The 22,704-nt window shown below is 49.3% G+C and overlaps 1 protein-coding gene across 1 annotated transcript in view; it reads left to right on the top strand.

Moving 5' to 3' along the window:
* The first annotated feature begins 1,023 nt into the window (after positions 1-1,023).
* Positions 1,024-22,704, top strand: part of PDK4 (pyruvate dehydrogenase kinase 4) — a 32,584-nt gene continuing 10,903 nt past the window's right edge. The window contains exons 1-8 of the mRNA XM_040431219.1: positions 1,024-1,211; positions 2,760-2,905; positions 16,116-16,257; positions 17,611-17,682; positions 17,915-18,099; positions 19,890-19,979; positions 20,239-20,316; positions 20,665-20,741. Of these exons, the coding sequence (XP_040287153.1) occupies positions 2,788-2,905; positions 16,116-16,257; positions 17,611-17,682; positions 17,915-18,099; positions 19,890-19,979; positions 20,239-20,316; positions 20,665-20,741 (762 nt within the window). The 5' untranslated portion in view covers positions 1,024-1,211; positions 2,760-2,787. The remainder of the gene's footprint in view (positions 1,212-2,759; positions 2,906-16,115; positions 16,258-17,610; positions 17,683-17,914; positions 18,100-19,889; positions 19,980-20,238; positions 20,317-20,664; positions 20,742-22,704) is intronic.

Raw genomic sequence — 22,704 nt, 5'->3', positions numbered from 1 at the left:
TGCGCAGCCCCCCCAAAACTAACTAAACAGTATAGTCCTCATTAGTACCCGACTGCACCGAGGCCGCATCGCAAAACTGCAGCACAACCACACAGCGTGGTCATACCTTATTTTTTAAATCAAGGGTTAATGGGTCAATTTACCTCAGGAATCACATTTCCGTATCCTTTGCCACACTATATGCAGAATTTACCTCAGGACGGATGTATTTATGACTTTATTTTCACCCACTGTGCAGTAGATTCAAAAAATTTACTTTTTCCCTCAGAATCAGGGGTTAATAGATTAATTTACCCCAGGAATCACATTTCCACACTATATGCAGAATTTACCTCAGGACGGTTATATTTATGGCTTTATTTTCACACAATGTGCGGTAGATTCAAAAATGTACTTTTTTTTCCCCCCTCATAATAATGGGTTAATAGATTAATTTACCCCAGGAATCACATTTTCATATCTTTTGGCACATGCACAATTTACCTCAGGGGCGGTATGTTTAAGGGTTTATTTATCTGTAATTATCTGACGCGGAATCTACCTCATGAATTATTAACTGCGCTCTCAGGGAATCAATGGATTCCTTGATAGGAGAATGAATGAGACGCCGCAGTCTAGGCCAAACTCACTCTCCACTATAGGAGGGGGGGGGGGGGGGGCTGCACTGCAGTCACCACTTGACGCAGCACATTCTCCGCGCGGCGCTGACTGGGTTAACCCATGACCCAATCAGGTACCTCGATGCTTGTACTGCGCCTAGCAACATGCCCCTCATAGCCCCGCCCATTCCTGGCGACCCCCCCATCCTCACGTCTTGTACTTGTTTGTTCCTTTCTTCAGTCCCATGAACGGCTTTTCTCTTTGTCCCTCTCTCTGATTGGTCGTTCCTCCGACGAGGGGCGGGGCGTTTCCGCGAGTTCAGTAAACAAGTTCGGACGCTGATTGGATGGTTGAGCTGCCAGTCGCTGCGATGGGCTGGAAACTGTCTCTGTGGCACCGCCCCTATGGACAGAGTAATAATAAGAGCGAGTGGCTGCAGGGGGATACTGAGTGAGAAGTGGATGGGTGGTGGTACTGGTCCTGGTCCTGTACTGGTCCTTACTGGTGAGCTGGATAGCCTTCAAGGGAGACGTTATCGTTTCGGCTGGAGGACATCCCTTCAAGTGCCAATCCTGTGCTCGGGTTGCATCAGCTGCTGCACATTGTAAGAGGTGAGTGACATTCTGCCTGCTGGTCTTGGGGTGCAGGGGTCACCCCTGGGTGCAATGCTGCCACCATACAGTCAGTGGGTGCACAGGTGCTGAGAAGATATTGGAGATGTAGCACCCTTACCCATAATGCAGTGCTGCCTCTGTCTGGTGGGACTACAAGTACCAGCATGCTCTATAATGGACATATAGGTCCACCATAGCTATCATTGCTCCTCTGCACCATATACATCAGTGGTTTCCAACCTGTGACCCCCCCCCCCCCCCCACCCCCTTCCTCCAGCTGCTGTAAAACTACAACCCCCAGCATGCCGTGACACCCGCAGTATGATGGGGGTTGTAGATTTGCTAAAGCTGGAAAGGTGCATGTGTGAAACCGCTACTCTAGTGGCATGATGGACAGTTCTGTAGCTTTGTGCTTCAGTTCCCGACCTATTTCAAGATCTCTGCTTGCTGTCAGCAAATGGCAATATTCTTGATTGCCTCCTGACCTGGTCCCGCAGAGGGTTTGTTACAGTGCCTTCTACACAATCCTCTGCAATGAATTGTTTGCTACAATGTGTCACTTCTACACAATCCTCTGCAATGAATTGTTTGCTACAATGTGTCAGTTTGGGGGGGGGGTAGACTGGACCGGATACAATTGTAGCAAACCCTCAGCCGTAAGAAGAATTAGGATACGTTCTGCAACTTTGTGTTTCAATTGCCTACCTTTTTCAAGAACTCTGCTTGCTGTCGGCAAATGGAAATATTTATAGTTTGCCTCTGCAGACCGAAAGAAAGGCCCTGCCCTAGTTCTGCTGAGGGTTTGTTACAGTGCATCCTCTGTGAGCTAAAGACGTCCTGAGCAAGGAGGTCTCCCCTTTCTAAATTGTTTGCTACAGTGTATCAGCCTGGAGTCTAGACTGGACTGGATACAATTGTAGCAAAGTCTCAGCTGTGGGAAGTACGGTATTTAGGATAGGTTTCCAGGATCTGCACGTACACTAGGTTTCTACTCACTGACAGCAAGCGTTTGGCATAGGTATTAGAAAGTTGCAGAACCTTTTTATAATTACCCTGCAGTCTGCCAGTCAAGTGAGGGGGCAGCAAGTGACCTGTGGGGTATAAGGACATTGGGCATAGACTTCGTGCATGCCATAGAAGGTGACATCCCGGATGGGTCATGGTGGTAAAGGGGGGGGGGGGGGGGGGTGAGGGTAGGTGCCCACCATTCATGGTCACCTAAGATTGACTAGCTGGGTATTATATATCGGGTGTCCCATAAAGTCCCTGGTGCTGCCCACCTACCCCAGGCTGGCACACACTAGTTGCCCTTTGTCTTTATACTTTGCCCGCTCTTATGTTACATAACGTCTAGTCGTATCTCGCAGCCTGTCACCGCTGGCTGCCCGCCCGGGTACAACCCCCCCGCTGTTCCATGAATTATATCTGTACTTCGGTAGCACGTCGCGCCCTGATAACTTTTATAGAGCATTGCACCCTGGCATCACTTAAAGGGACACGCTCCTGATATTTCACCTTTAATCATGATGCAGTCTCCCTGTCTAGGTAAAGAGGCCGATCTCCGCGCGCCAACATGAAGTTTGCCAGGTTCCTGCTGAAAAATGCCGCCCTGGCCAATGCCCCCAAACAGATTGAGAGGTTCAGCCGCTACTCGCCCTCGCCTCTGTCCATGAAGCAGTTCCTCGACTTTGGTAAGTGTTTTACTTGACTATGCTTAGGTTGCCCAAAGTGCCAAGTATAGTGCCTTGCAAAAGTATTCGGGACCCCCGCCGATCAGCTGTTTGAGAAGGCAGGCCTTCTCACTGTTTACCGCTGGCCCAGTGATGTCACGACTAGTATCAATGGCCTGGGCGGGGCTATGTTCCATTCAAGTGAGCAGAGCTTAGCCGCGCCCAGGCCAGTTGATGCTAGTCGTGACGTCACTGGGCCAGCGGTAAACAGTGAGAAGGCCTGCCTTCTCAAACAGCTGATCGGCGGGGGTCCCGAGTGTCGGACCCCCGCTGATCAGATGCTGATGATCTATACAGAGGATAGATCATCAGTTTAAACAAACTGCAGAACCCCTTTAAAGGGCTCATGCACACAACCGTTTTTTGCAGTCTGCAAATTGCAGATCCGCCAAAAACGGATGCCGCCCGTGTGCATTCCACAATTTGCGTAACGGAACAGGAGGCCCATTATAGAAATGCCTATTCTTGTCCGCAAAACAGACAATAGGACATGCCTCATAATTTTTGCGGGGCCACGGAACGGAGCAACGGATGCGGACAACACACAGAGTGCTGTCCGCATCTTTTGCAGACCCACTGAAATGAATGGTTCCGTATACGGAATCAAAATACGGCCCGTATACGGAACGCAAAAAACGTTTGTGTGCATGAGCCCTAAGTCTGACCACAGATTTTCTATTGGATTGAGATCTGGGCTGGGACTCGGCCATTCTAACACATTTACATGTTTCCCCTTAAACCACTCAAGTGTAGCTTTAGCCGTGTGTTTGGGGTCATTGTCCTGCTGGAACCTCCGTCCGAGCCTCAGATCACGCACAGAGTGGGACAGGTTCTGCTCAAGAATATCCCTGTATTTAGCACCATCCATCTTTCCCACAACTCTGACCAGTTTCCCAGTCCCATCCCCCCAGTATGATGCTGCGACCACCAGGTCTCACTGTGGGGATGGTGTTCTTTGGGTGATGTGATGTGTTGGATTTGCGCCAGACATAGCGTTATCTTTGATGGCCGAAAAGTCAAATTTTAGTCTCATCAGACCAGAGCACCTTCCTCCATACATTTTGGGAGTCTCCCACAGGCCTTCTCCCAAACTCACAACGTGCCTATTGTTTTTAGCTGAAAGTGATGGCTTTCTTCTGGCCACTCTGCCATAAAGCCCGACTCTATGGAGCGTACGGCTTATTGTCGTCCTATGTACAGATACTCCAGTCTCTGCTGTGGAACGCTGCAGCTCCTCCAGGGTTACCTTAGGTCTCTGTGCTGCCTCTCTGATTAATGCCCTCCTTGCCCGGTCCATGAGTTTTGGTGGGCGGCCGTCTCTTGCCATGTTCTTTCCATTTGGTTATGATAGATCTGATGGTGCTCCTGGGGATCATCAAAGATTTGGATATTTTTATAACCTAACCTTGACTTGTACTTGTACTTCTCAACAACATTGTCCCTTACTTGTTTGGAGAGTTCCTTGCCCTTCATGGCAGTGTTTGGTTAGTGATGCCTCTTGCTTAGGTGTTGCAGCCTCTGGGGCCTTTCAAAAAAAGGTGTGTATATGTAATGACAGATCATGTGACACTTAGATTGCACACAGGTGACCTCATTTCACTAATTATGTGAATTCTGAAGGTAATTGGTTGCACCAGAGCTTTTTATGGGCTTCCTAACAAAGGGGGTGAATACATATGCACAGGACAATTTTCTGTTTCTGAACAATAGTTTTATTTATATATTTTTCTCATTTCACTTCACCAACTCAGACTATTGTGTTCTGATCCATCACATAGAATTCAGATTAACAAAACATTGAACTTAAGGCTGTAATGTAACAAAACACGAAAAAAGTCAAGGCGGTGAATACTTTTGCAAGGCACTGTAGGCAGCCTGTAGAACAAACCAATTCTGTCACCTCTCCCAGCATGTCTGTATTAGTTAAATTTTATTCTGCATTGCGCCATTCCTCTGTTATTCCTCCTGGAAACCTACGAATGACTTGACAGTTGGAGCATCTCAGGCTGCGTAGCGACCACACCGACAACTGGTAACACCCAGTTGTCAATTTATTCAATAATTTCCAGGAGGGATTACAGAGTGCATCTGTTCTAAGAAGATGCCACTGAATTTAAATTTCATGAAAAATACTTTAGAAGCGTCAGCAGAGCTGAATGAGGACAGAGCGGATTCTGGCGGACACGGAGCGAGGCTCCACGAGTTTCGTGGAATTGACTTTGCTTTGAGCACGAATAAGGTTTTGTTCTGTAATTGAAACGGCACGAGTCGCTTTCAATGCACGAGACTTTGCCTTTAAGCATTTCCCCTCTGTGTAACCCGTGTCATTTACTATGACTCAACCCTGTCCCTAAGTAAACTCGCGGCGCCTCCTGCTGACGGTCTTTGCTGATGCTCGATAAATTGACAGCCAGAAAAGTACCAGCGAGACGATTTTTTGCGGAATACGGGGGATTTCTGTGTCCGGGTTCATTAAAGGGACAGTACACCTTAAACCCTTCCTACTAGAGTCTGTTGCTCTGTTATCAGTCAGTCCAAGGGGAATGTAGTTCTCATCAGGAATATTTGCTTTCGTGGGTAGCGGTGTCCCCCCTAAGGCCATGTTCACATAGCATGTATTCCGTGACCAGTCTGCATCCACGTTGCCGCGCGTTCAGTGACATGTGACTTCCCGACGCGGTGCCAGGTGGTGAGAATTTCCACAACGTGGATTTGTCGCAGATCTGCCACCGATATTAACCTATGCACATCCGCCATGGAAATCCTCAGCGTAATTTGACACTCTGCCAATTCAAAATCCAGACCGCGGTTCAGTTTACGTTTTATTTATATTTTTTCTCTGCTCCTCTTTGCTGCTGTAAAGTGCTGTGGATCTGCTGCACGCAAATCCGTAGCGTCAACGTCCCCATGTGGACCTTCCCTAAAGGTTTAGTGCATTTGACTCGTGCATTAAATGGGATGAGCGTTCGCATCCAACACATGTGAATCAGATTTGCCTGCGCCAGTTTGGCCAGTTCGCATGCTTCTTATGTTGCACGGAAATGCTGCTAATACGCACACAGATCTGCCATACAACCCCCTTAAAGGGGTTGTTCACCGAGAGTGAGTTGACTTTTAGTGACTGAACAGGACCCTGATCTCAGCATCCGTTTTGATGCTGCGGCCAGTCGTTGGCTGCAGCGGTCACCTAACCCAGTGTCAAATCAAACCTGATGTTGATGAAGGGAGTCCCGGGGGCAGCGATGGAGCCGGAGTCCAACAGCGGGGATCGGCTAAGGCCTCTTCGCGCGCGCGCCCCGTTGCCATATTGCAGACCGCATTTGCGGATCTGCAATACACGGGTGCTGTTCCGTGGGCATACCGCATCATGGATGCGGGCCCATTCACTTCAATGGGTCCGGAGATGCGGAACGGAAGCACGGAACCCTATGGAAGTACTACAGAGTCCCGAACATGTCCTATCTTTTTGCGGAACGGCCAGATCGCGGACCCATTAAAGTGAATGGGTCCGCGATCCGCTGCGGCTGCCTCATAGACTGTGCTTTTGCATTGCGGGCCGCAGCACGACCACGGGGCGAACATGTTCGCCTAAGAATGATCACCATCACGGGTCCAGAAACTCCTGGGGAGGGTCTGTAGAGAAGGTCACTAAAGGTCAACAACCCTTTTAAGTGCAAGCTTCAGATTTTAGCAGCAAGTCAGGCACGTGCGGTGCAGAGCGTAGGCTGAAATGTATATAGAGCCGTATATCTCTTTGGGGCGGGGGAGGGGCATAGGCTGCTTTGTCCACTTGCTTTTCACACACTGTCCTCCGCTCTCTAGTAAATAAGCTGCTCTGCCCGTCCTCTGCACATACTGCCATGCGGTACACAAGGCTTGTTGAGCACGGTATGTTTCCTGTCAATGTACTGCAAGAAAAGGGAAATATTTGTGTCCTTGGGTGAAGAATATTTTCTCACTTTTGCAATAAAATCAAGTTGTCAGAGTCTAAGGTCGACAGCTTCGGTCTGTAGGGTTGCAGGCTCGGGTGCAGAAGCCGCATGGCGCTTCTGGGCTTGCGATATAAGCTTTTCCGGTGGTCTTTTGTAGGAGACTGTAGTGCGCCTCGTCTGGTGACCCGCCCGCGGCTCTAGTCCTGTAGCTGAGCCCAATGCTCCATGAGCGGGAGGGGGGGCGGCCCCCCCCATGCTCCATACGGGGGGAAGGCGCCCGCCCCATGCTCTATATGGGGGGCGGCCCGCCCCATGCTCTATATGGGGGGCGGCCCGCCCCATGCTCTATATGGGGGGCGGCCCGCCCCATGCTCCATACAGCCTTTCCATAGCTTATCAAACTATTTGTGCGTCTTCATGCAATTATGACAACTGTACTTCTCAAAGTCGCAGGTGACGCACCACTTTTTGCAACCCGTATCGGATGCCTTTGCTCTTTGCTCCAGACTCCAAAGAGTCCTAATCTAGGGTCACCCCTCGCTGAAACAGAAATTTCTGAGCTTTCTCGGTCTCCTGCATGCATAAGGAAGCTGGGCGACGGACCACAGTTGGCAGCAATTTTTCTCTTTTCATACTCAGATTCTCTGCAGATGCACTGCTCATGTGTCATTTTTCACTGCTGCACTGGTATTTTATTTGCAGATCAGACCTGGAGTGGTAGTATCAGAACCATTGAGACGCAGGGGTTGCAGCCTGCTGATTTTGCTTGTAGGGGCAGCTGCTTCCTGGTGTCCTGGATTAGCCTGCTGTTACTGTGAGTCATTGGGGGTCTTATACCAAGACCGACGTTTTACACTGATCTGCTTTGTTTCCCTGCTGCGCTGCCAGAGGATTTGAAGTGTGCACCTTGTCATACATTAGGTGCACCTCCGGTAGTCTGTGCACCTGGAGTAAAAACTACTACAGCCTCTAACTGGGCTACTTTATACTCCTCTTTTAGTAAATTGGGCGAGGCCTGCCACCCCCAAGTAGCGAGGACAGCGTAAAAACAAACGGGTGTTTAGAAAGTTGCAAAAATGGGTCCCAAAAACTGGCTAAAAATTTTCAGAAATGACCCCCATTGTCTCCTCTGTTCTGCCCCCATCAGGGGTTAAATGAACCATATTGATTAGGCAAATAAAACCCAGTCCGTTCTGGTGTAGGCGGCCATACACAGCGCCGATTTTCAGAGCCGCCTCCTGTTTTCTGTGTCTCAATCTTGGCCGCGTTTCTTGTGCAAATATCTTCTGTTTACACATAAAAAAAATAAAAAAAAAACGGTTTTCCATCGCTCCCGAAATTCGTCATGGACGCGGTGTTGAAATGCAGAGCAAATCGAAAAGGCCAGGGAAATCTTTAAGTCCTTCAGTCGTCTTTTAAAAAAATATATATATATTGTAGTTCTGTCTAAACGTGGGAAAGCTGGGTGGCAGCCACATGTGTTCTTTTCAAAAAACTCGTCACGCAGGAGCTCTTAGGCTCCGTTCACGCTGCAGATTTTGCAAAGGCAAAATCAGCCGCGCGTTCCGCGGCAGAAAGCGCCATGGTTTTCCAATTGGAATGCCACTGACCCACTTACGGTTTGGCCCCAATGAATGGAGCTAAACCGCAAACTGTCAGATGCCGCAGGTTCCAGCACCGTCCGTCAGTACACTATGGGAAGGGAGGACACGTTCTTGGCGCGGTCGCAGCTTGAAACTGCTGCTGGCCGCGTGAACAGCCGCACAGCCTCCCACGGAAATCAATGGGAGGTGGATTTTGCAGGCTTTTTGGCACGGATTGTACGCCAAAAGTCTGGCGTCAAAACACCGTGTGGATGGGGCCTTAGCGTTTTTCAGTCTTTTTGCTAACAAGTTCTCTATAGGGTTAAAATGCAGTGAAGAAAACGCTAGCGGTAAGAAAAAAATGCTTTTTTTTTTTTTTTTTTTTTTTTTTTTTTTACTAGTTAAAACCGCTATGGCCAGCTTTATGCATGTACAGCCCCTACATTTGCTTGCTTTTAGTGGAGACTTTTTTTTTTTTTTTTTTTCGGGCTTCCTGTTTTCGTTATTCTTAGAAGAATCTGACTTTCGCCTCATGTCTGAGGAATGACTTGACGCGGCTCCAGAAGCTTTTTAGGATCCTTACAGGGAACGCTGCAGATGGACTCAGCAGCTGCTGGGCTTCTCAGAAGGAATGTGGGGGAAAATTGGATTTTTTGTACTCACCGTAAAATCCTTTTCTCGTAGTAGGCATTGGGGGACACAGCACCATGGGTATATGTCCAACTACCACTAGGAGGCGACACTAGACATAAAAAGTGTTGGCTCCTCCCCGTTGGGCTATACCCTCTCCACAGACACTAGGCAGCTCAGTTTGTACCAAAAGCAGTAGGAGAGAGAAGAAAGGCAAGGAACCAACAACTCCCGTACCGGGAAAGATCAAGAGACCAGCCCGGAGAAGCTGAAGTAAAACAACATAGGGAGGGATCTGTGTCCCCCAATGCCTACTACGAGAAAAGGATTTTACGGTGAGTACAAAAAATCCAATTTTCTCGTGCATGGCATTGGGGGACACAGCACCATGGGACGTCCCAAAGCAGTCCCCGAGGGTGGGAAGAACAACCATGTCACCTGTGGGCATACAGGTGCGGGAGAACCATGTGACCCAACAGGAGAAAAGCACGGAATAAGCAGGAAGCCTCATAACAAGGGAGAAACTCGGAGGCCACAGTGACGACTGCCAGCACCCCAGGACAAATGCCTGGGAGAAGGTCCCAAATGCAAGAAGAAGGCAAAGGAACACCCAGCTCAGCCGAAGGCTGGAGGGAAAGTAGGACAGCGTCGCGTATCGGATCTACCCAACATCCCAATTGCCTCAGGCGAAAGCACAGACACCCTGAGGAGAACCCCTGAAGGGCCAGGGGAGCAAGGGAAATTGGAATCACTGAAGGCCAAACGAGAGAATGAAGCTATAGCAAGGCTCACATGTGAGTGGAGCGGGTCTCCTCTCACCTCAAAGCAGGTGAAAAAATTAAATCGCCCTATTGAAAGGAAAAAATCCTAAAAGGCGCTAAGGGAAACCGCCGACCCCTGGAAGGGGAGGGGGTTGAAAGTAAAAACCAGGAAAAGAGAAAAGACAAGACCTGCATCCCCAACCAGGAGACGAGGAACGAGCCTCTGAAAACAAAATATCGCTGAGAAGCGCAAGACCGGAGAAACTCTGGCGAAACTAATCATCAGGGAAGAAGGGAACCAGATGCAAGCCCAGGAATCTCAGCAGGGGCATACTGGAGTGAGGGAAGCCATAGCAAGGCTCACATATGAAGGGAGCAGGACTCCCCCCACTGCAAAGCAGGTGATGAAGTTAAACGTCCTATTGGAAAGTGAAAACCCCCAAAGGCGCTAAGGGAAACCGCCAACCTTTGGAAAGGGAGGAGGTAGGAAGTAAGGGCCAGGTAAAAAGAAAAAAATAAGAGAAGACCTGCATCCCAAAATCAGGAGATGAGGAACGAGCCTCTGAAAACAAAATATCGCTGAGAAGCGCAAGACCGGAGAAACTCCGGCCAAATGAAGTATCAGGGAGATGCAGGCCCAGGAAATCTCAGCAGGGACACACTGGACTGAGAGACATGGAAGGAGAAGGAAAGTACTCCCAACAGTCTAAGGAGGAAGGCTCTTCAAACAGGAGGAAGTCCCTCCCGAAGGAGACCATAAGGTGGAAATGCAAACCGTAGCACTAAACCACTCAATACCAGGTACTTGAAGTGGGAGGATGGAAAGACAGACATGAACCCCATGAGGTCCAAAAGGCTATTGGAACCCGCAAGGGGAACAATCAACCCAGGCCCCTCCCAAACAACGATTATCCTACAGAATCTGTGTGGTCAAATGAACGGGGACAGGGACTCCAGAAAGGAGTACCCGCAATGGGCTCACAAGGAACCGAACCACCAGAGGACAACAAAAACCAGAATATCCAAGAAAAAATGAAAAGAACCACCCTATGGGAAGGAATTGGCCATGGACAACTAGCCATTCAAAGAATAGTGGCTAGCAATCAGCATACATTGTCCCGGGGAGGGCAAATACAGCGGCTTGGGTTGTACCACTAAAACAACAGACGCCCATATGCATAAGGAATGGTGAAGTCGCTATAAAAGAAGCGGGAGTGACTACACGAAATGTAGAAACCAGCTGCGACCGACATACAGAAGGCTCCCAGGGGGAGAGAGTACCGGATGGGCGCAGACAATAGCAAGGTCCCGATGGACTGCCCTCTGATAGATAGTACAACTAAGCATAGATATAAGGGAACACCCGGACCCAGAAGGAACTACGGAACCCTGTCCTATGTCAGAGCAATCAGCAGAAAATTCACCTACCAGGCAGGTGTGTGACGCTCAGTGGTTCTGTCCCTGACTCATCAGGGAGGACGTCCAGCGAGGATATGTCGCTGACCCCAGGAGGATTCCGTGTGGCGGAGGAGATCCAGTGATGGCTGAAAACTGCTGCAGCGGCCGGTGCTCAGCAAGCTACGTATCCCAAAAAGGAGAAGATCCAGTGGAGATCACTGTACTCCACCAGGAATGGTCCGCCCTGTAATAGAAAACAACGCGGTGCTCCTTTATAATATGGGGAACGCGGAGTGCAGCCAAAAGTAGTATTTGATAGGGATGGCAATAGCAACCCTAGCACAAAAACCAACAACCACCAGGCCATAGTGTAGGGAGCGTGGTTGTATGTGGACCACCCACCAGATCAGAACAGATCAGTCATATACTGGGTACACCAGAAGCAGTAATAGACCGACAAGGAGGAGGTTGGGCTGGCCCACCCCTGCCAGATATGGCTACCATGTTCGTGCTGAACCAGGATGGCCGAAAAGGGAAGTGACCAACATCCGCAGCACAGAGTAGAGCCCGGGGAAGGAAGCACCCAGTAATACAGAAACCGTATGGGCCACAGATTGCACCATAGGGCCCAGCACGTGGGGACTAAAAATACACACCCAAAACCGAGGTAAAGTGGCTGCATGTTGCACACTAAGGAGGGTGGAAACAAAGCCACAGCATCCAGGAATGCGACCGCATTTGGAGGGTACAGGTCCTCAACCTGTAAGGTAGAAAAAAGGCTGTGTAGTGAAGAGATACGACCAGCGAGGTGCAATGGGTACAGCATCTGGAGATGGCAGAGGTACTAGGTCTAAGATTAGAGCGATGTGGCCACATGGAGCACCCTAGGACCAGAGAAATGCAACGGCTGCCACGTTAGCTATGGCACCTATATTTCGCTCGGGAAAAATAGGGCCGTACGGTACCACAAGGAACGACAGGTGCACACCACAACTAGGTTGCAATGGCAAATGAAGAATGCCCTCTATTTCACCTGAAAGAGGGAAACAGGGCCGCATGTCACACCATAGAGCCCGACAGGTGTAACGGCTGCAGCATCAGAGACGGTGCAGGAACTCACCTAAGAAGGGAGTAAGATGGCTGTTTGGTGCACACTAGATGAGGTTGCAGTGGCAACGGCACTACAAAGTGGCCTCAATATCTCGTCCAGTAAGGGAGAAAAAGTGCCGCAAGGAACACCATAAGGCCCGACAGGAGCAACGGCAACAGCTCCTGGAGATAGAGAAGTTAAATAAAAATGAAGGGCACAAGGGGGCAGCCTGGTGCCCACTAGAACCAAACAGAGGCAATTGCACAGCAATTGAGAGTGGCCTCTAAATCTCGCCGAGAAGGGAGAAACAGTGCCGCACGGAACACAATAGAGCCCGCCAGGGATATTGGATACAGCATCAGGAGATGGTGTAGGGACTCTACCCATGAAGGGAGCAAGGTGGCTGGAAACAGACAGGTGCAATTGCTACGGCAATTGAAGGCAGCCTGTGTATTTCGCCCGGTAGGGGGAAATAGTGCCGCATGGAACATCTAACCAGTCAGCAGGAACTCTACCTGCGAAAGTAACAAGGCAGCTGGAAACAGACAGATGTAATCGCCACAGCATAGAAGCCGGCCTGTATTCTCTGGTACAGGCACTACAAAAGAACCTTTAGAGGCCGAGAAGGGGAGCCAACCCTACAAGTGGCGTTTGCCTGAATTATCAGCTTGCCTAGAACATAGCCCCTGGATAGGGGAACCAGGAAGGTCTGTCGTGCACAGCCTACGAGGGCGTACATACCAGAGACACCGCGTAGGTGTCCCAGTTGCTAAGCACGGTGACGGCTGCCTTACCTGTGCGATAATTACCTGTGCAGGCAGGAGAGCGCCATCCGAAAGTCCACTAGAGGGGCACCAAACCTGGTAGGGTAGGCACCACCATGCACGTTTGACTTGACCACGCAGAGGGATTCTGCACAGTGGAAGACCGCCTGATGCTCTGTTCCGAGGGAATCGGTGCAGAGGTGTCCCCAGAGGCAACTGACAGAGAAGGCTTCGTCACCAGCCTCCGGCCTGTCCTGGGGGGCCCGAGGATGCCGAGGAGGGGTGGAAGCTAGTTGAGACCACCCGAGGTTGGTCCATGGGCTACTCCTTGTGTGACCCAGTATCTGAGCGTGAGCGTGGCTCAGGGGGGGGGGGGAAGGAGACCGCAATTTGTAGGTAGCGCTCCAGTGACTCCGCCAGGGATTGGGCGAGTCAGGCAAGGTTCCCATGGAACGACATGGAGGAAGCCCACTCAGGGGGGACCTACACACAAAAGGGTGGGAGGGGGGACAAGGCGACCACGTGGAAACCTCTGAAGACAACGGACGCACGTAAATACGTGGCGATCCGATAGGGAGGCTGGGAGAGGAGGTCCCATAGAGAAGCAGGGCTGTCCTATCTGACCCCGGATGTCACGTCCCCCAAGAGGTGCTGCAGCAGCTATAGAGCAGTGGAAGGGCTGCAGGAGAATGCAGCAAAAGAGAGGGGAGGGAAGGAAAAGAGCCTGTGGGGAAATTCAGCCAGAGGCTGCCTACCAGACCCCAGTAACTGTGCAGCGCACCCCAAGCTGGAGACCAGAAGATGGCGACCGGAGAGTGCAGGAGCCGACAGCCGGAGGAAGAAACGTCCCTCAGAGAGAGAGAAGGAACCTGGGGCTGGACTGGCAGGCAGGAGAGGCCCCTCCCAGGCTCCCCCCACGGAGGGGAGGTGATAGAGTTAGCCCGGGAAGGTTAGAAAGTGGGCGGGAAGTTGCGGCCTAGTAGGCCCGAAAAGCCGGGGACTAAATTAGTGGAGCGCGGCCCGAAAAACGGCCGCGATCGCGATAGTGCCCCAGAGAAGCCGCGACGAACGGGGGCCAGGTGGGGGGGAGAACAGAAGAAGCGACCCCCAGAGAGAGAAAAACGGAAGGCCAGGGGGCTTCTGGGGCCAGGATACAGCAGAGAGTTAAAAGTGACTGTTGGGGCCTGAACCTACAACCTGCTGTATCAGAGGTAAGGCACTTATCAGAGGCAAGGCTCCCACACAGCAATGGAGCTGTATCAAAAATGGGGGAAAGGGGGAGAGGAGGGAACGCACCCAGGCCCGGGAGGGAGGGAGACCCTAAACTAACATACTCACCCTCAGACGTCTTCAGGCGCAGCAGTAACCACCCCCTCGGCGGACTCAACACGGGAACCGTGGGACTACCGGAATTCCACTGCGGAAGCAGATTTGGGGACTGGGTGGCTGCCAGGTACCTGAGTACGCGCCCGCAGGGGGGCAACTAAAGTGGAACACGATGGAGCCACCCCTGCCGCAGGCCGAAACCTGCAGAGAAAGAAAAAATGATTAAAGAAAAAATAAAATAAAAAAGTAGCAGGATGACCTGCACAAAAAAGCAGGTCAGGTCTGCCTCCTATGGACACTAGAACAAAACTGAGCTGCCTAGTGTCTGTGGAGAGGGTATAGCCCAACGGGGAGGAGCCAACACTTTTTATGTCTAGTGTCGCCTCCTAGTGGTAGTTGGACATATACCCATGGTGCTGTGTCCCCCAATGCCATGCACGAGAAACTACTACTCCCAATAGGTACAGCTTGCAGTCTTCAAACCATGACCCTCCAGCTTTTGGCGAACCACAGCTCCCAGAATACCCTGACAGTCTGCTGCTCTGAACTACAACTCCTAGCGTACCCTGATAGCCAGTAGTTCTCTAGCTGCTGAGAAGCTGCAAATCTCAATAGTCCTATCTTCTCCGTGGAAGCATTATTATTATGCTGTTGTGGGCATGTTGGGAGTTGTAGTTTCTAAAGTATCCATTAAAGGGGTATTCCAGCATAAAAAAATAAAATAAAAAAAATGCCTGCCTTATTCAAAAAACAGCTCCACTCCTGTGCACGGGTTGTGCCTGGAACTGCAGCTCAGCTCCACTGACACAGAGGGTTCTAAGCTGTAATACCACACACAAACTGTGGACAGGGGTGGTGCTGTTTTTGGCAGAACAGATACAATGGCGGAGACCGCCATAGGCATGTATTGCTCTGTTCATCCTGAGCCTCCTGGTCTATGAATAGAAAACTAGAAGTACAGTGAAGCCTGACACATTGGCTATGCATTAAGAGCAAGACAAGGGAGTGAAACTCTGGGTGACAGTGCAGGTGTATGCGATTCAGGGTCTTTGGAAACCTTGTAGCTGGGAGTTATAGTTCTCCCAGTCGCAACCTCTTCAGCGAGCTGGTGCTGTCAGCAGGCCCGAGCTGCAGGCAGTGGTGCTGGCAGCGGCAGATGGTGCAGGCCCGAGCTGCGGGCAGTGGTGCTGGTAGCGGCAGATGGTGCAGGCCCGAGCTGCGGGCAGTGGTGCTGGCAGCGGCAGATGGTGCAGGCCCGAGCTGCGGGCAGATGGTGCAGGCCCGAGCTGCGGGCAGTGCTGCAGGCCCGAGCTGCGGGCAGTGGTGCTGTCAGCAGCAGATAGTACATGCTCGCTCTAACTATTGTCCAACCTGTTTACGTAAGCATCTCGGGTTCAACAGTGCAAGCGCCGACCTCAGATAAGGAGAGCACAGTTCAAGTGCGGCCCTGAGGTATTGGCAGCCGCTTATCAGATGTGATGGGGAAGGGGGGTGTTATCTGCTGATCCCCCAACTGATAACGGATGAGGAGAAGTGAAAAATATGTTTATGCCGTCCATTATTAGTAATACCTCCATTACAACATGCAGGTTTTTAATAGAAGCCATAGGAAACCGGCATGTTGTGCTGATGTTTTTGTATTTGACACTTTGTATATCATAAGTCTCTCCTCATTCTCTGTCCTCAGGGTCGGCCAATGGCTGTGAGAAGACGTCTTTTGTCTTCCTGCGTCAGGAGCTTCCCGTCAGGCTGGCCAATATCATGAGGGAGATCTACATCCTTCCGGATCCGTTACTGGGAACTCCGTCTGTACAACTCGTCCAGAGCTGGTGAGTACAGCCCTGTTCTTGTTAACCCTTGTGCGGCCTGTTATTATCTGTCCAGTTGGAATAAGATTTACATAGCGATGCACTTACACCCTGCACGTAGGAACACATGAGTGCAGTCATGACGTTGTGGGTGATTTAAAGAGGACCCATCTACTCTCCTTTTCTCAGATCTCTAAATCATGCCATTCTTCTGCTGGATGGTTTCCTCCTAGAAACTTTTGAATAGTTTGACCATTGGGAATGTGTCTATAGACAGTCTGACACTGATTGTATACTGTCAGTCCATGCGAGAACACCCACTTGTCAGCTTATTCATTCATATGTTTCCAGGAGGAATAACAGAGGAACAGCACAATGTAGAGTTTTAAGAAGTGATGAGCCGGTATTAATACCTTCATGAGAAATACAGTCACGAGAGCTGAGAGGTCCTCTTAAAAAAAAAAAAAAAAAAAAAAAAAGTGCAGAAAAAGTCAATGAAAAGTATAACTATTACTGATAAATTATAATTAAGAAAAAAAAGCAGATGTTAAAAAAAACTACAGAGAAACCTTTTTTTTTTTTTTTCGTAAATATTTTTTAGCACTTTTATGCTCAAGCCGGCGGTGGATCCTGAAGAAGGGACTTATTCAGGGAGGACTTAGCAGCTGTGTCTGAGGCAGTCTGAGACACGCCCCCTGTCTTATCATTGGTTCAGGCTGTAGCAGAGCAGCAGCTCGAGCCAATGACGAGGCAGGAGGTGTGTCTCAGTCTACCTCAGACTCCCTGCAGATGCTATAGCTAAGATGTAGTCACAGATCACAGCTCTGTCCTAATGGAACTGAGCCAAAGAGCAAAAACTGAGGAAAATAAATAGCAGATAATCACCCCCTGCAGGTACCGACTTGAGCTCCTGACTGGAGTGTCGCTTTAAAAAATAAAAATAAATAAAAGCGAAGTAGGGAAACTGTACTGTGTGAACAGGGTTCCGTTACAAGCATTTCAGTGTAGGTTTCCCATCAGTAATGGGCCATCGGGTCCAAAAGATAATTGCTCTAAAAGCCACAAAATGGGTTTGTCACGTTCCAGCACTGAAGGGGAATCTGAAGTCCATGGGCGTCTTCTCCATAGCTGACATCTTTGGGGGGGGGCAGATCTGGTCAGACGCCCCTATTAGATATATTGATAGATATAGATATTAGATAGGAGATATTAGATAGATAGGAGATATTAGATAGATAGGAGATATTAGATAGATAGGAGATATTAGATAGATAGATATGAGATATTAGATAGATAGGAGATATTAGATAGATAGATATGAGATATTAGTTATAGAGAAATATTAGTGCTGACTGCACATTTCTTCCTCCTCAGGTATATTCAGAGTTTGATGGAGCTGATAGAATTTGTGGAGAAGAATCCAGAAGACCAGCGGGTGTTGTCAGAGTAAGTGTATGTGGCGGTGATTATAGCCGGAGGCGCCGGACGGGGTTGTCGCCAATTACAGGGAACGTTCAGCCCTTGTGTACACAACACGAGAGCGCCCTGGGGGAAGGCAGCAGTGTGCCGTAATACTATTATAACGGTGACCTGCGGATAGTATGTTCTTATCATTTACAGTAAGGGGGAGGGGAGATAACAGCATATTATTGCTCCATATAATAAACCCCTCCTTCAGTTTTACAGAGACCCTGGTGCACATCCGGAATCGGCACAACAATGTCGTTCCTACCATGGCCCAGGGGGTCATCGAGTACAAGGAAGCCTTCGGCGTGGACCCCGTGACCAATCAGAACGTCCAGTACTTCTTGGACCGGTTCTACATGAGCCGCATTTCCATCAGGATGCTGATCAACCAGCACAGTAAGGAGCAGACTTTGGTGACCTAATTCTAACACTGAAACAATCGATCAGTGTTTCCTACGATGAAACATATTGACCAGTGATCTGTCCATGTGTGTGACGGGCGGAGCGCGCGGCCGGCTTGTTGCGCAGCCATCCTCCAACCCTTTCCTGTTACAATAAGTTCCTTCTAGGGCTCTGTTCACACTTACCATGAATCTGTCACCTATATTTGACCTCTAGAAGTAATTATACTGTGTCGCCTGGGCATGCACACCACAGCACATAGTAAGGGCATCAGCCTCACTGTATGTACTGCGCATGAGCAGCGCCGCTGGCCTTGTTGGTGTGCAGGCGTCGCTGCACATACGCAGTACATACAGTTTGGCTGATGCCCTTACTATCCACTGTGTGCGCAGGCAGAGAGGTCATCTTGCGCGCAGGGGGGGAAGCATGAATGATGTCACAGGTTGTAAGGAGCCCCCAAGGGGACACAGTGGGCTAGGCTGGCTTGTGCGCTTTAGAATTTTGGAAATTCACACTTTGTGCCTAATTTGCATATAGAGTAAACATTATTTTCAAATGCAGAAAAGAATACTAAAGGTATATATATTAAAACCATGCGAGCACCGCAGCATTACTTCCAGAGGCTGAGTATTGGTGACCGCTCTGAAAGATCCACATTCAAACAGATCTCATCAAATCCAATGCTGCAGACTGCACTGGTCAGAAAAAAAACACTGGACCCTAAAACTAGAAATAAGTCCTATCTGTTCCTGGGAAAGCTGGGTGACAACATATAAGGCTGCTATTATAGCTTCAGAAGCCGCTGCCACCCAACTCTCCTTCAGTCCTGAACAGCAGCTCTGCCTAGTTATGCAGTAATACAGTAGAAGACTGGGAAAGCTGTGTGAGGACTTGTAGCGGTATGTCCGCATGGCATGGATTTGCAGCAGGTTTCAACCCTCTACACTGAAATATCTGCATGAGGAGTGGCTGCAGCGTGTGGCTGAGATTTGTTCCCATTTCTTCCACTTTGCCGCCTCTGTATTCTGCTGCGAGATTTCTGTCCCATGTGGATGCACCTTAAAGGGATTTTAATTATTTTTGTATCTAATGCCCGCATCCTGAAACTGGAGATTCATACTTACCTGCTCCTGTCCTCGCGCTGCCATGTTCCGGTCGCCGGGGTGTTTACATCTGGCGCTGCGTGGACATGGTCACATGCTCCACTTCAGCTAATCACTGGCTTCAGTTGTGATGCGCTGCTTGTGGCCACATCACTGCTGACGCCATTTATTGGCTGCAACAGTGCATGTGACCATATCCATGCATATTCGGATGGAACGTGGACATAGAAGAGGCAGCGTGGATTTCTGGAGCGGCGGGGGGGCAGGTAAGTATGAATCTTCGGTTTCAGCAGACAGGCTACGGGCATCAGATAAAAAGTAAAGGAGTTGTCGGGTTTCAAGAGGAAAGTGGATAACCCTGGGGATCAGCCTGCAATTGGGAACGGTCAGTACGGTCAGCATAAAGTTGATGACGGGTTCCCTTTTAATCAATGTTTTGAACTTTACAACTCAGCAATGAGCATAGTTCAAGAAAACAAGGTCAGAGTGCGGCTGAGCAGAGCGCTGACTGATAAAATCCGCTGATTTGCACTTTCTATCAATTCTCTTTCCTGGAAATGTTTTTCTCTCTGTATCCATGAATCTTGGATATCTTGTTTCTGAGATTATGTATGGCCGCCGATCCAGCATTGACTGGCATGTAGCAGCTTATATCTGATCGGTCATTTGTCTTCATTTCAGCCCTTCTGTTTGACGGCAGCACGAACCCCGCACATCCCAAACACATTGGAAGCATCGACCCAAACTGTGACGTCGTGGAAGTTGTGCACGGTAAGGGACAGGGCTTTGGACGTATAAAGGGTAACTCAACAACAATGCAAACTGATCGAGAGAATATTTATTGGGCAGGGGGGTCCATTCCCATTGTTTATATTATTGCTGCTCTATAACAATCCCTCACGATCAGCCTAAATTGGTTAACCCTCTGCTGTTGGTAATGAAGGGATTGACAGTTCCCCATATCCTCTAATGGTAGAAGAAAAAATATGACAACGTAAATACTAAATGTATGAATCTTAATCTGTTTCAGATGCCTTTGAGAATGCCAAAATGCTGTGCGACCAGTATTATTTATCTTCTCCTGATCTTGTGATCAAACAGACTAATGGTAAGTAAAAACAAAAAGGCTCTCATTATGTCCACATAGTAATGAAATGGTTAAACTGCAACATCGCACTCAAAAGGAATCACCACCGTCCTCTAAATGCAACCAAAATTCTGTATTCCCTTCTGCAGTCACCAGCAGAGGGAGCTGACTGCATACTGTGCATACATTGAACTCCATTGTAATGCAGTATGCAGTAAGCTCCCCCTGTGTTGGGGGGGGTATTGGCTACCATCATTGGTATAATATATATATATATAGCAAGGAGCATTGAGGAACAAAACTCCAAAGGACAGTGAAAAATAGATGTACGTCCTGCCTCTGAATAACGCCGCTGTTTCCTTCCTGTAGGTAAAACTGCTGGGCAGCCGATAAATATCGTCTACGTCCCTTCCCATCTCTATCACATGCTGTTTGAGCTTTTTAAGGTATGATGATTCTCTATAGTGGGTGTATATATAGGGACCACTTCAATAGAAATATAAATTCATTTTCTAGGGACTTCTTAGCGCAGTCACGGACGTCTTAAAGTTTTGTTTTTATTCTGGTAAAAACAGTTTTTTTTCTTTTTTTTCTTTTTCATACTTACCGGCTCCATGCCACTCCGGTCCTCCACACTGACCCCACAGTCTCCATCTTCCGGTCTCTGCGTTATTTACATGCACCGCTCCAGCCAATGACTGGCTTCAGCGGAGATCCGCTGCTCGTGGCCACATCACTGCTGAAGCCAGTCATTGGCTGGAGCGGTTCTTTGTGACCATGCCCATAGCCAGCCGGATGTAAACGCTCCGGGGACCTGAAGATGGAGACAGCGGAGGACCAGAGCAGCGTGGAGCTGGTAAGAATAAATGTTCAGTTTCAGGGCCATGCTGCAGGCACTTGATGAATATTTTTTTTTTACTGGAAAACCCCTTTAAGGCTACTTTCACACTAGCGTTCGGGGCTCCGCTTGTGAGTTCCGTTTGAAGGGGCTCACAAGCGGCCCCGAACGGATCCGTCCAGCCCTAATGCATTCTGAATGGATGCGGATCCGCTCAGAATGCATCAGTCTGGCTCCGTTTGTCCTCCGCTCCGCTCAGCAGGCGGACACCTGAACGCAGCTTGCAGCGTTCAGGTGTCCGCCTGGCCGTGCGGAGGCAAACGGATCCGTCCAGACTTACAATGTAAGTCAATGGGGACGGATCCGTTTGAAGTTGACACAGTATGGTATGGCTCAATTTTCAAACGGATCCGTCTCCCATTGACTTTCAATGTAAAGTCAAAACGGATCCGTTTGCATTATCATGAACAAAAAAAAAAAATTTTTTTGTTCTTTTTTTTTTTTTTTTGTTCATGGTAATGCAAACGGATCCGTTCTGAACGGATCTAAGCGTTTGCATTATAGGTGCGGATCCGTCTGGGCACATACCAGACGGATCCGACCTAAACGCAGGTGTGAAAGTAGCCTAAGCTGGCTATAGACCTCTGCCGCAGGAGCAGCAATGTATACGGAGGTGGAAGGTGTCTTCTGTCTCTGCCACATCCCATAGTCATGCATTGGGTGCTGTTGTGTACGTCTTTGAGGGATGCATTAAGGCGCCGTTTTTGCGGCAGCTTTTTGTTCTTTGTAATGGTCCCACTCCATAGACATCAGTGGGAAAACTTTTGAATAATGGGATCAAATGCTGTATCAAAATGGGGCATTAAACGGCCTTCTGTGAAACCAGTAGGCATTCTAGATGTGTGCTCTGCTCCAGTTAATTAAAGGAAATCCCAGTCATGCTCTGCCCTATTACTTCCAAGGACCCTGTATACGTTCCGGCAGTGCAGCCCAGGGCATAGCTTTCTGGGATGTCTCGCAGGTCTCCCCATATCCTATGTCGCCCCTTTCAAACGCAGAGGCTCTGGTTTCATTGGCTGCCGGCTAAATTTAGTGCCTGACCCCATAATGACACTAGACGGATCAGCCCGGGTCGTCCAGACCAAGGAAATGGACATGAAATAGAAAAGCCCCGTGAGGGGTCCACACAGGGTAGAGGGCGCTGCAAGTTGAGAAATGATTACCCCATAAAACAATGTTACAGTCTTGGGGTGTATTAACCCTGTAATAATAATGGTCTTCCCTGCGGAGAACACTGTCAAACGGCTCCACGTATCCTGTCTCCCTATATCTCAGCTCCCCGTATCTTGGTTCCCCACGTCCTGGCTCCTCGTATCTCTGCTCCCTGGGCTTGTGTGTGTGTGTGTGTGTGTGTGTGTGTGTGTGTATTGAGGTATCCAGGGCTTCATATGTCATCAATATGAGATCAGTGGGGGTCTTTCAATATTGGATCTAATATCTTGTAGTCAACAAGAGAGAAGCGTCACAAGAGGGGTCCCGGCAGCCGCTTATCTCCTAACATTTGTCTGTTT

The sequence above is a fragment of the Bufo bufo genome, chromosome 5 (assembly GCF_905171765.1).
Source record: "Bufo bufo chromosome 5, aBufBuf1.1, whole genome shotgun sequence".
Taxonomy (NCBI): Eukaryota; Metazoa; Chordata; class Amphibia; order Anura; family Bufonidae; genus Bufo; species Bufo bufo.
Note: the sequence above shows the minus strand (reverse complement) of the source record. Positions and strands in the feature narration are given on the sequence as shown.